This window comes from Ranitomeya imitator, chromosome 2 (assembly GCF_032444005.1).
Source record: "Ranitomeya imitator isolate aRanImi1 chromosome 2, aRanImi1.pri, whole genome shotgun sequence".
NCBI lineage: Eukaryota > Metazoa > Chordata > Amphibia > Anura > Dendrobatidae > Ranitomeya > Ranitomeya imitator.
The window spans coordinates 1,593,478-1,607,347 of NC_091283.1; the positions used below are offsets into that span (position 1 = coordinate 1,593,478).

At 46.7% G+C, this 13,870-nt stretch overlaps 1 protein-coding gene across 4 annotated transcripts in view; it reads left to right on the forward strand.

The window, feature by feature from the left end:
• DIAPH2 (diaphanous related formin 2) overlaps window positions 1-13,870 on the forward strand; it is a 1,874,941-nt gene that overhangs the window by 132,041 nt on the left and 1,729,030 nt on the right. For all 4 annotated transcript variants that reach the window (XM_069746079.1, XM_069746080.1, XM_069746081.1 and 1 more), the window contains one exon: window positions 9,614-9,718. In XM_069746079.1, the coding sequence (XP_069602180.1) occupies window positions 9,614-9,718 (105 nt within the window). The remainder of the gene's footprint in view (window positions 1-9,613; window positions 9,719-13,870) is intronic.

Sequence of the window (13,870 nt, forward strand, 5' to 3'; positions counted from 1 at the left end):
TTTTCCGTTGTGATCTGATCTCCATTATGGGGGCAAAGAATGGTCACCACATTGTCCTAAAAGATGGGAGACGTTCTTAGAGGAGGTTTACATCCCGTTCATGTATCATTGTGAGTGACCCCTCCATGGATGAGAAGCCCCCGCACATTGTGAGTGATCCCCTCCATGGATGAGAAGCCTCCACACATTGTGAGTGATCCCCTCCATGGATGAGAAGCCTCCACACATTGTGAGTGATCCCCTCCATGGATGAGAAGCCTCCACACATTGTGAGTGACCCCCTCCATGGATGAGAAGCCTCCACACATTGTGAGTGATCCCCTCCATGGATGAGAAGCCTCCACACATTGTGAGTGATCCCCTCCATGGATGAGAAGCCTCCACACATTGTGAGTGATCCCCTCCATGGATGAGAAGCCCCCGCACATTGTGAGTGATCCCCTCCATGGATGAGAAGCCTCCACACATTGTGAGTGATCCCCTCCATGGATGAGAAGCCCCCGCACATTGTGAGTGATCCCCTCCATGGATGAGAAGCCCCCACACATTGTGAGTGATCCCCTCCATGGATGAGAAGCCTCCACACATTGTGAGTGATCCCCTCCATGGATGAGAGGCCTCCACACATTGTGAGTGATCCCCTCCATGGATGAGAAGCCTCCACACATTGTGAGTGACCCCTCCATGGATGAGAAGCCCCCGCACATTGTGAGTGATCCCCTCCATGGATGAGAAGCCTCCACACATTGTGAGTGATCCCCTCCATGGATGAGAAGCCCCCACACATTGTGAGTGACCCCTCCATGGATGAGAAGCCTCCACACATTGTGAGTGACCCCTCCATGGATGAGAAGCCCCCACACATTGTGAGTGATCCCCTCCATGGATGAGAAGCCCCCACACATTGTGAGTGACCCCTCCATGGATGAGAAGCCTCCACACATTGTGAGTGACCCCTCCATGGATGAGAAGCCCCCACACATTGTGAGTGATCCCCTCCATGGATGAGAAGCCTCCACACATTGTGAATGATCCCCTCCATGGATGAGAAGCCTCCACACATTGTGAATGATCCCCTCCATGGATGAGAAGCCCCCACACATTCTGAGTGATCCCCTCCATGGATGAGAAGCCCCCACACATTGTGAGTGATCCCCTCCATGGATGAGAAGCCCCCTCACATTGTGAGTGACCCCCTCCATGGATGAGAAGCCTCCACACATTGTGAGTGATCCCCTCCATGGATGAGAAGCCTCCACACATTGTGAGTGACCCCTCCATGGATGAGAAGCCCCCGCACATTGTGAGTGATCCCCTCCATGGATGAGAAGCCTCCACACATTGTGAGTGATCCCCTCCATGGATGAGAAGCCCCCACACATTGTGAGTGACCCCTCCATGGATGAGAAGCCTCCACACATTGTGAGTGACCCCTCCATGGATGAGAAGCCCCCGCACATTGTGAGTGATCCCCTCCATGGATGAGAAGCCTCCACACATTGTGAGTGATCCCCTCCATGGATGAGAAGCCCCCACACATTGTGAGTGACCCCTCCATGGATGAGAAGCCTCCACACATTGTGAGTGACCCCTCCATGGATGAGAAGCCCCCACACATTGTGAGTGATCCCCTCCATGGATGAGAAGCCCCCACACATTGTGAGTGACCCCTCCATGGATGAGAAGCCTCCACACATTGTGAGTGACCCCTCCATGGATGAGAAGCCCCCACACATTGTGAGTGATCCCCTCCATGGATGAGAAGCCTCCACACATTGTGAATGATCCCCTCCATGGATGAGAAGCCTCCACACATTGTGAATGATCCCCTCCATGGATGAGAAGCCCCCACACATTCTGAGTGATCCCCTCCATGGATGAGAAGCCCCCACACATTGTGAGTGATCCCCTCCATGGATGAGAAGCCCCCTCACATTGTGAGTGACCCCCTCCATGGATGAGAAGCCCCCACACTTTGTGAGTGACCCCCTCCATGGATGAGAAGCCCCCGCACATTGTGAGTGACCCCTCCATGGATGAGAAGCCTCCACACATTGTGAGTGATCCCCTCCATGGATGAGAAGCCCCGACACATTGTGAGTGATCCCCTCCATGGATGAGAAGCCCCCACACATTGTGAGTGATCCCCTCCATGGATGAGAAGCCTCCACACATTGTGAGTGATCCCCTCCATGGATGAGAAGCCTCCACACATTGTGAGTGACCCCCTCCATGGATGAGAAGCTCCCGCACATTGTGAGTGACCCCCTCCATGGATGAGAAGCCCCCTCACACGGGTCGTCTCTGGACACTTTACTGCTGGCAGACAAAGAATCATGGCAGCTTGACTTGACAGTTGTTCTTTCAGACGTACCATGCACTCAGGGGGGCTTCATCAGAAGCTTGTAGTGGGCCACTGGGGAGGGACCACATGTGGCAGAAGGGCCAGCTGGGGCATGTAGTCCAACTGGCAGCAGATAATTAAGTCACGGTAGCAGAAGTAGGTACCTGGACCCCTCAACACTTCCCTCGTGTCCACAATTGTCAGTAGCGGGAGGGGGCACGTGGGGATGGTGTAGGACCCCCGGGGGCACTCCTGTAGCACTGGTGTCTGGGTGTAGGGTTTGGAGCACCCGTGGTGTCATCTCAAGCAGCCAGAGACGCAGGTGAACTTGTAAACATAACACTGTTACTGAAAGAGATAAAGGGATCCAGTCTCTCTCTTAAAGGCAAAGTTCACAGTATATTGTGCACATGCAAGTAATGGTTCTCTCCTCATGAGACAAGCGAGGTTATGGCCTCTCAGGGTGGCTGGAGCAGAGTTCTCTTCACTTCCTATTAGAGGAAATGCTATGCGCAGTCCAAGAAATATTACACTGATGGAGGGATCTTCACAGATTGGCTCTCTGAGGAAACACACTGAAGGGTGGAAGTACTCACAGTTTGGGGCCTACCGTTCCCTATCACAGGGTTAAGTTAAACAAAGTGGGTGGCGTTGCAGCTACGTGGATCTGGTCCTGGCCAGAAGGAAACAGGATGACCAGCATGGAGGAGAGCACATGTGCAGCGTTATCTTTCCTGCCTGGTGGAGGCTTTAGAGATTATGTGAAGAAAGATGTCCCCTCAGCGTGGACTGGCATGGAAACTATGCTGGGAGCAGTAGTGTCTGCCTCCTCAGCGTGGACTCGCATGGAAACTTGTTGTGGATTCTGTTTTTGGGCTCCCTCTGGTGGTTACAGATGGTACTGGGTGACTTGTGTTCTTGCGGTCTCTGGTGTCCACCTGTTCTATTAGGATATGGGAGTTTCCTATTTAACTTGGCTTTCTTGTCATTTCCTCGCCGGCTATCAATGTAATCAGTGTGTCTTGTTACCTCTGCTTCCCGCTTCTGTATTCTTCAGGACAAGCTAAGTTTTTGATTTTCCTGTTCCACGTTTTGCTTAATTTTTGTCTTAGTCCAGCTTGCAGATATGTGATTCCTTTTTGCTGGTTGCTCTAGTGGGCTGATATTACTCCTCATGTTCCATGAGTTGGAACATGAGTTCAAGTAATTTCAGGATGTTTTTTTGTAGGGTTTTTCGCTGACCGCGCAGTTCACTTTTGTATCCTCTGCTATCTAGCTTTGGCGGGCCTCATTTTGTTGAATCTGTTTTCATAACTACGTATGTGCTTTCCTCTCATTTCACCGTCATTACATGTGGGGGGCTGCTATTTCTGTGGGGTGTTTCTTTGGAGGCAAGAGAGGTCTGTGTTTCTTCTAATAGGGAAAGTTAGTTCTTCGGCTGGCGCGAGACGTCTAGGAATCATCGTAGGCACGTTCCCCGGCTACAGCTAGTTGTGTGTTGAGGTTCAGGATCGCGGTCAGCTCAGTTTCCATCACCCTAGAGCTTGTTTTGTTTTTTGTGCTTGTCCTTTTGTGATCCCCTGCCATTGGGATCATGACAGAAACTATGCTGGGAGCAGTAGTGTTTGCCTCCTCGGCGTGGACTGGCATGGAAACTATGCTGGGAACAGTAGTGTCTGCCTCCTCAGCATGGACTCGCATGGAAACTATGCTGGGAGCAGTAGTGTCTGCCTCCTCAGCATGGACTCGCATGGAAACTATGCTGGGAGCAGTAGTGTTTGCCTCCTCAGCATGGACTGCCATGGAAAATGTGCTGGGAACAGTACGGTCTTCCTCCTCAGCGTGGACCCGCAGCTTGAACCATCCAGAACTGAGAACTGAAAGTTACCTCAGGAAGTGTGTGAGCCCTTATCTGGAGGCTCCTCCCAGCAGTTTCTATGGCAGCTTATTGTGAGGACATCACTTAGCTGTCATATACACATTGGCCAGTAGATGGCAGCACAGCAGATTGATGAGTCGTCGGTATACAATGCAATGTACTACATCTCCTAACTCACAGCGCCCAAACTAATCCTGACACACTGCAACAAATCTACTGCCACACCACAACTGTCTCATTCAGCAGCAGTAGAACGGGTACTGGGACACCACAAGCTGATATCCAGCTGCCAGAGCAAAGGGCAGAAGCCTAGAGAATAAGGTGCGGGGGATAAGGGGCAGCACTGGAAGTATTGAGGCGTCACAGAATCTTCATGGATTTGTCAAAAGTGTAAAATCTTCTGAAATGTTCATAATAGTCCATCAGAAGCCATGGAAACGGCCGACTGAAAAGTGGGGTGAATTCGACAAACTAATTTGTCTATGATTCAATGTTCATGATGATAGAGTCATTTTAAAAAATCCAATAAAACAAAAAAATCTGATTTTATTGATGTATTCAAAATCCCACAATCTGTATCTTTTCCCCGTGATTCAGATGTTGGTAGAACATTAGGAGTCTTGTATTGACGGGTCCTGGGGACAATGAATGTTTGTAATGTTGGTGTCACTCGGCATTGTCTCTGCCGTGATTCCTGTCATGAATGGGCGTCACATCTTACCAGGGATTAATGGGCTCTTATTAGGAAACCTCTTGTTATAGGCTAACTTATTATTTGATTTAATTAAATGTCTGCGAAAAATCCTCATCCTCCTCATCACTTCCATTATGTGCGCGAACACCACAGTAAGTGATGAAGTTATTAACATCCAAGTAATTGAGATTCCGGGTTTCCCCAGTCCACAATCATTTACATCAGACGCCACTCGATGATCATTATCTATAATATATAATAATACACAGGAATTCCCAAAAATTATTAAAAGTCCATTATTTGCTTATAATTAGGATAATTATTTCCTGCTCTTTCTTCTTTTTTTCTTTGTCTTTTTCTTCAGTCCTAATTTCTTCTCATGAACTTCATTCCATTTTTCTTCCCTTTCAGCTATTTAATCCTATTTTTCTTTTTGGTACTTTTTACTTTTATAATTTTCTCGCTTCTCAATCTTCTTCCTTCCCTTTTCATGCTTTCTATTGTTTTTTCTTAATTTTTTTAATCCTTCTTTTCCCTTAATTGCTTATTTTCTCTAATTTACTGCTTTCCTCCCTTCCTAACTTCCTCCCTTTATTCATTCCTCCTTTTTCATTCCTCCCTTTTCCTCCCTTGCTTTTTCGGACAGAAAAGTTATATACAGAGAGCAGAGGAGGAAAGTGCAGTGTAATCTGTATCTGTCACGATTCACACCGTGACCGTCACCCCTACATCACGGGTCGGGGTGACTTTAGGCCAACAGACGGCTATCACATGTGCAGGGGGGCTTATCTTAGTTATCCCTCCACTGCTAACAATGTGATGAAAAAACATACACAAGGCTATTTACCTCTTAGTTTACAGCATGGGCTTATTCTAGGTATCCCACTGCTCTGCAATATACCACGAACTGGAGGGATTTATGTATATCGCGCTTACAGTTCCACTTAAAACTTGCAGCTCTCTGGCGCCCCCCTTACACTCAGGTCAGATGTGGTACTGCACCTGGGGTAATTAGTCGCCAGAAAGGCTGCCTGCTATGTACTGGCTATTGGGCACGCTGCAGTGACGCGATAAACTACTCCCACTCAGGCAGGAACAATAATTATCAACGCCGCAGTCTCTACAGCATCACCCAAAAGCCTGCACACGGTCGCTGCCACCAACTTCGATTAAACGGGTCCGAAGCTAACCCAAAAACAACAGTAGCGTAATTCCCTGCAGGAGACTTAGGGTATGGTTTAGAACAGGAGAACGAACTAGTATTAAAAGATATACCTCATCAAAAGTTTCAGGCAGTGTTTTATCAAAATATTTTACAAATGATGTTACAAATGAGACAATTGCAAATATGTACAAGGTAATTATAACATAAAGGGATTACAGGAGAAAAGATAACACTCACATGTTCTCAGAGCATTGCAGGCACCCAGGCTAGTGGAGCTTCCATACGTCCCAGTTCATGGGACGTGCTCAGGGCTCTCCAGAAAAAAGACAAGAAGAAAGGGGTTGGATCACCTCGTCTCTCCTACCTCTTCAGTTAACTAATTTTACCCTAACCTATATCTACTTTCTATAACTTCGCTACAAAACATGTCATAGTCATAACAAACCCAGCATTCATCTCGGATTAACGTGGGCATTCTAATGAGATCAAATATGTCCTATCTGGGATACATATTTACAGAGAAATCCCTACTTCTTTACCAGATGGAGTTAGAAGCCCGTGTTTAGATGGATGAGCAGATCCACCGAGGGAGATTAAGAATATATATTTTCGTGTTCTTAACGTAAACGGTTTGCGTAATATCTTACAAAAACAAAACAAAGAACTTCCATGTGTTCTAGAGACTTAGAATCCAGTTCTTGCTGGAGGAAGATTCTACCCTGGTCGTAAAAATTCCTTTAGGCAATAAAACGCTCTTCCCCCATGTACATTGGCAAGGCAGCTCTTGGCTGAGTGAAAGGGAAGGGGGGCTTTTTAGCCCGCAGCCTTCTAACAAAAGAAACTACTTATATGATATTTCATACCATATCGTGACAGTATCTGATAATAGAGCGATGTATAGAAGTAATGAGACGGAGAGGTTATATACAGTAATAATGGAGTGATGTAGTTTGTAGTTGCAGTTTTTAAAGCTTCCTATAAAACTTTAGAAAAATGTTTAAAAATGGCCGACGGGCTTTATTGGAGCGTGTCCCTCTCATCTGAAAGAGCCAGAGGGACCAAGTACCAGACAGATTTGTAAGTTGATGAGCAATTATCGAATGAGCTTTGTTGCCGTTTTTTGTAATGTTTTTGCCTCATGTACAGGAGCAGTTTTTCGGCTTTGTGCATAGCCGGGTCCTGGCGATAATCTTCTTCCGTTTCCACTGACGATGAAGAGACTTGTTTCCCCTCCAGTAACTTAAGCCGATTAGTAAGGTTAGACTGTAGGAAATTAGCCTTTCCCTTTTAATTTAGTCCCTCATCACTGCCTTGTGAACGTCCACAAACCTCCGGTGAAGAGACCGATCCAGTGTTAAGATAGAAGAACTCTTCAAGGTGGCCATCAGCGAGCTCTTAATTGTAGGGTTGTAGAAATTCAGCCGCCAACGGCAAGGACATGACGAGTGGTATGTTGATTTTAGACCTAGAATAATGAGAGCATGGTCAGACCAAGTGATTGTTCCCCCATCTGCTCCTTCATCGTTAATATTGGAAAAAATGAAGAAAAAAACGAGAGCGGAAGTCCAGCAGTTAAAGTCAATAGTAAACTTTATTATAAGATTAACCAGTGTGGTAAAGGTGGGGACACCAGAAGAAAATGGGACACATCACACGGGGCAAAATGAACATGCACAATAAATAGATGGTAAATCAATAAGGCTTCCTTATTCAAAATCTTTTACCTTGTACAAATCTCCCACTTTACGAGCACCAAAGCAGCCCCAGACCATCACATTACTTCCACCATGCTTGACGGAAGGCGTCAGACTCTCTTCCTGCATCTTTTCTGTTATTCTGCGTCTCACAAATGTTCTTCTGTGTGATCCAAACACCTCAAACGTGGATTCGTCTGTCCATAACACTTTTTTCCAATCTTCCTCTGTCCTATGTCTGTGTTCTTTTGCCCATATTAATCTTTTCCTTTTATTAGCCAGTCTCAGTTATGGCTTTTTCTTTGCCGATCTGCCCTGAAGGCCAGCATCCCGGAGTCGCCTCTTCACTGTAGACGTTGACACTGGCATTTTGCGTGTACTATTTAATGAAGTTTCCAGTTGAGGACCTGTGAGGCGTCGATTTCTCAAACTACAGACTCTAATGTACTTGTCTTGTTGCTCCCACTTCTCTTTCTACTCTGGTTAGAGCCTGTTTGTGCTCTCCTCTGAAGGGAGCAGTACACACCGTTGTAGAAAATCTTCAGTTTCTTGGCAATCTCTTACATGGAATAGCTTTCATTTCGAAGAACAAGAATAGACTGTCGAGTTTCACAAGAAAGTTCTTTTTTTTCTGGCCATTTTGACAGTTTAATGGAACCAACAAATGTCATGCTCCAGATTCTCAACTAGCTCAAAGGAAGGTCAGGTTTATAGGTTCTCTAATCAGCCAAACTGTTTTCAGCTGTGCTAACATACTTGCACAAGGGTTTTCAAGGGTATTCTGACCATCCATTAGCCTTCTTACACAGTTAGCAAACACAAAGTACCATAAGAACGCTGGAGTGATGGTTGTTGGAAATGGGCCTCTATACACCTATGAAGATATTCCATTACAAACCAGACGTTTGCAGCTAGAATAGTCATTTACCACATTAACAATGTATAGAGTGTATTTCTGAATCATTTAATGTTAGCTTCATTGGAAAAAACTGTGCTTTTCTTTCAAAAATAAGGAAATTTCTAAGCGACCCTAAACTTTTACACAGTAGTGTATTGATTTACCATCTATTTATTGTGCATGTTCATTTTGCCCCGTGTGAGGTGTCCCAAAGTCTTCTGGTGTTCCCCACCTTTACCACACTGGTTAATCCTATAATAAAGTTTACTATTCACTTTAATTGCTGGACTTCCGCTCTCGTTTTTTTCTTAGTTTTTTAGATTTCATTCACCGATCATGTCCAATGATTGTGTCCGTGCAAGCATGCAGCTTTACTATATGCCCATAGTGGTTCTGAATTTATTTGTGATCCGCGGCTATGCTCCACATGTGCTTTGCACCTTGTGACGTTTTCCCTTAACATGGTTTAAATTGTGTACGGTGAAGGGCGTAACGGGAGGACACCTTGTCTGTAGGAAGATCTGGTGTCCACAGGTCATAGTTAGACCTAACCAATTTCCTAAACTCCACTGATGATCTTTTTAGACCCGCTGCTGGAGGGGCTCCTGCCACTGACCATCTGCCTGAAACCTCGGAGAAAGGGACATTAAAATCTCCTCCCACTAATGAGTCTGAAAGAGAGAAAACTTTAGGTATAAAAGTGTAATTGGTCTTTATGTTGCACAGATAGATGACAGGTCTGCCCCCCAACATAATAAATCTGCCCCCGGGATCTGTGTGAGCTTAGACTAGCACCCTCAGCTTAGTATTATCACTATGTGCTGAATATGGAAAATGACTGGCGGCAAATTGGAAGATTCCCTATTTACCATAATGGGTCTCTTGTAGAAAGGCGACATCAATTCTCTTTCTGATTCTTTTATTATCTTTCACTTATAGGAAGACATGAATCTGAATGAAGAGAAAAAGGCACCGCTGCGGCAGAAAGATCTGGCGAGGAAGCACGAGATGGTTGTCCAGTACATATCCGCCACTGCCAAATCGGTACGTGGTCCCATTACATTGGGTCCCATTACACTCTGTCCTGTTACATTGTGTGCCATTACATTGTGTGCCGTTACGTTGGATCGCGTTACATTGTGTGCCGTTACGTTGTGTGCCATTAGATTGAGTCCCGTTACGTTATTTGCTGTAACATTGGGTCCCGTTAGCTTGTGTGCCGTTACATTGGGTCCTGTTACGTTGTGTGCCGTTACGTTGTGTGCCGTTACGTTGGGTCCAGTTACATTGTGTGCCGTTACGTTGTGTGCTGTTACATTGGGTCCTTTTACATTGTGTGCCGTTACATTGTGTGCCGTTACATTGGGTCCTGTTACATTGTGTGCCGTTACATTGGGTCCTGTTACATTGGGTCCTGTTACATTGTGTGCCGTTACGTTGTGTGTTGTTACATTGGGTCCTGTTACATTGTGTGCCGTTACATTGGGTCCTGTTACATTGTGTGCCGTTACATTGTGTGCCGTTACATTGTGTGCCGTTACATTGGGTCCTGTTACATTGTGTGCCGTTACATTGGGTCCTGTTACATTGTGTGCCGTTACATTGTGTGCCGTTACATTGGGTCCTGTTACATTGTGTGCTGTTACGTTGTGTGCCGTTACGTTGGGTGGTCCCGTTAAATTGGGTCCCCCGTTATGTTGGGTCCCTTTTGCATTGGGTCCCATTACATTGGGTCCCTCCCGTTACATTGGGTTACCTGTTACATTGGGTTCTCCCGTTACATTAGGTGGTCCCGTTACGTTGGGTTCCACTGTTTCATTGGGTCCCCCATTACATTGGGTCCCCCCTTACATTGGGTAGTCCTGTTAAATTGGGTTGTCCCATTACATTGGGTGGTCCCGTTACGTTGAGTTCCCCTGTTACGTTGGGTTGCTGGTTACGTTGAGTCCTCTGTTACGTGGGGTGGTCCCGTTACGTTGGGTTCCCCTGTTACATTGGGTGGTCCCATTACATTGAGGATCCCGTTGCATTGGGTTCCCCCGTTACATTGGGTGGTCCTGTTACATTGGGTTCCCCCATTACATTGGGTCCCGTTACATTGGGTGCCGTTAGATTGGGTCCTCCGTTAGATTGGGTGGTCTGTTATGACCTGGTGGTCAGGACAATAATGGACCTGGTGGTTAAGAGCACACGGAATGACCTGATAGTTACTGATAATAAAGGACGAGCTCTGGGACGTGGGAACTCTGCTGACCGCAATCCCTAATCCTATCAAACACACTAGAAATAGCCGTGGATTGCGCCTAACGCTCCCTATGCAACTCGGCACAGCCTAAGGAACTAGCTAGCCCTGAAGATAGAAAAATAAGCCTACCTTGCCTCAGAGAAATTCCCCAAAGGAAAAGGCAGCCCCCCACATATAATGACTGGGAGTAAAGATGAAAATACAAACACAGAGATGAAATAGATTTAGCAAAGTGAGGCCCGACTTACTGAACAGACCGAGGATAGGAAAGGTTACTTTGCGGTCAGCACAAAAACCTACAAAAAGACCACGCAGAGGGCGCAAAAAGACCCTCCGCACCGACTCACAGTGCGGAGGCGCTCCCTCTGCGTCCCAGAGCTTCCAGCAAGCAAGACAACAATAAAAATAGCAAGCTGGACAGAAAAATAGCAAACCAAAGAAATACAAGCTGGAACTTAGCTTCTGCTGGGAAGACAGGTCACAAGAACGATCCAGGAGTGAACTAGACCAATACTGGAACATTGACAGGTGGCATGGAGCAAAGATCTAAGTGGAGTTAAATAGAGCAGCCAGCTAACGAATTAACCTCGTCACCTGTGGAAGGAAACTCAGAAACACCCACCAGAGGAAGTCCATGGACAGAACCAGCCGAAGTACCATTCATGACCACAGGAGGGAGCCCGACAACAGAATTCACAACAGTACCCCCCCCTTGAGGAGGGGTCACCGAACCCTCACCAGAGCCCCCAGGCCGACCAGGATGAGCCAACTGAAAGGCACGAACCAGATCGGCAGCATGAACATCAGAGGCAAAAACCCAGGAATTATCTTCCTGACCATAACCCTTCCACTTGACCAGGTACTGGAGTTTCCGTCTTGAAACACGAGAATCCAAAATCTTCTCCACCACATACTCCAACTCCCCCTCAACCAACACCGGGGCAGGAGGATCAACGGATGGAACTACAGGCGCCACGTATCTCCGCAATAACGACCTATGGAACACATTATGGATGGCAAAAGAAGCAGGAAGGGCCAAACGAAATGACACAGGATTGATAACCTCAGAAATCTTATACAGACCAATGAAACGAGGCTTAAACTTAGGAGAGGAAACCTTCATAGGAACATAACGAGACGACAACCAAACCAAATCCCCAACACGAAGTCGGGGACCCACACAGCGCCGGCGGTTAGCGAAACGTTGAGCCTTCTCCTGGGACAATGTCAAATTGTCCATCACATGAGTCCAAATCTGCTGCAACCTATCCACCACAGTATCTACACCAGGACAGTCCGAAGACTCAACCTGCCCTGAAGAGAAACGAGGATGGAAACCAGAATTGCAGAAAAACGGCGAAACCAAAGTAGCTGAGCTGGCCCGATTATTAAGGGCGAACTCAGCCAACGGCAAAAAGGACACCCAATCATCCTGATCAGCAGAAACAAAGCATCTCAGATATGTTTCCAAAGTTTGATTAGTTTGTTCGGTTTGGCCATTTGTCTGAGGATGGAAAGCCGAGGAAAAAGACAAATCAATGCCCATCCTTGCACAAAAGGATCGCCAAAACCTCGAAACAAACTGGGAACCTCTGTCAGAAACTATGTTCTCCGGGATACCATGTAAACGAACCACATGCTGGAAAAATGGCACCAAATCAGAGGAGGAAGGCAATTTAGACAAAGGTACCAAATGGACCATCTTAGAAAAGCGATCACAAACCACCCAAATGACCGACATCTTTTGAGAGACGGGGAGATCCGAAATAAAATCCATAGAAATATGCATCCAGGGCCTCTTCGGGACCGGCAAGGGCAAAAGCAACCCACTGGCACGAGAACAGCAGGGCTTAGCCCGAGCACAAGTCCCACAGGACTGCACAAAAGAACGCACATCCCGTGACAAAGAAGGCCACCAAAAGGATCTAGCCACCAAATCTCTGGTACCAAAGATTCCAGGATGCCCAGCCAACACTGAACAATGAATCTCAGAGATAACTCTACTAGTCCATCTATCAGGGACAAACAGTTTCTCCACTGGGCAACGGTCAGGTCTATCAGCCTGAAATTTTTGCAGCACCCGCCGCAAATCAGGGGAGATGGCAGACAAAATTACCCCCTCTTTGAGAATACCCGCCGGCTCAGGAACACCCGGAGAGTCAGGCACAAAACTCCTTGACAGGGCATCAGCCTTCACATTCTTAGAGCCCGGAAGGTACGAAACCACAAAATCAAAACGGGAGAAAAATAACGACCATCGAGCCTGTCTAGGATTCAACCGTTTGGCAGACTCAAGATAAGTCAAATTCTTGTGATCTGTCAAGACCACCACGCGATGCTTGACTCCTTCAAGCCAATGACGCCACTCCTCGAATGCCCACTTCATGGCCAACAACTCACGATTACCAACATCATAATTACGCTCAGCAGGCGAAAACTTTCTAGAAAAGAAAGCACATGGCTTCATCACCGAGCCATCAGAACTTCTTTGCGACAAAACAGCCCCTGCTCCAATCTCAGAAGCATCAACCTCAACCTGAAACGGGAGCGAAACATCTGGCTGGCACAACACAGGGGCAGAAGAAAAATGACGCTTCAACTCCTGAAAAGCCTCTACAGCTGCAGAAGACCAGTTGACCACATCAGCACCCTTCTTGGTCAAATCAGTCAACGGTTTAGCAACAGTAGAAAAATTAGCGATTAAGCGCCGATAAAAATTAGCAAAGCCCAGGAACTTTTGCAGGCTCTTCACAGATGTCGGCTGAGTCCAATCGTAAATGGCCTGGACTTTAACAGGGTCCATCTCGATAGTAGAAGGGGAAAAAATGAACCCCAAAAATGAAACCTTCTGAACTCCAAAGAGACACTTTGACCCCTTCACAAGCAAGGAATTCGCACGAAGGACCTGGAACACCATTCTGACCTGCTTCACATGAGACTCCCAATCATCC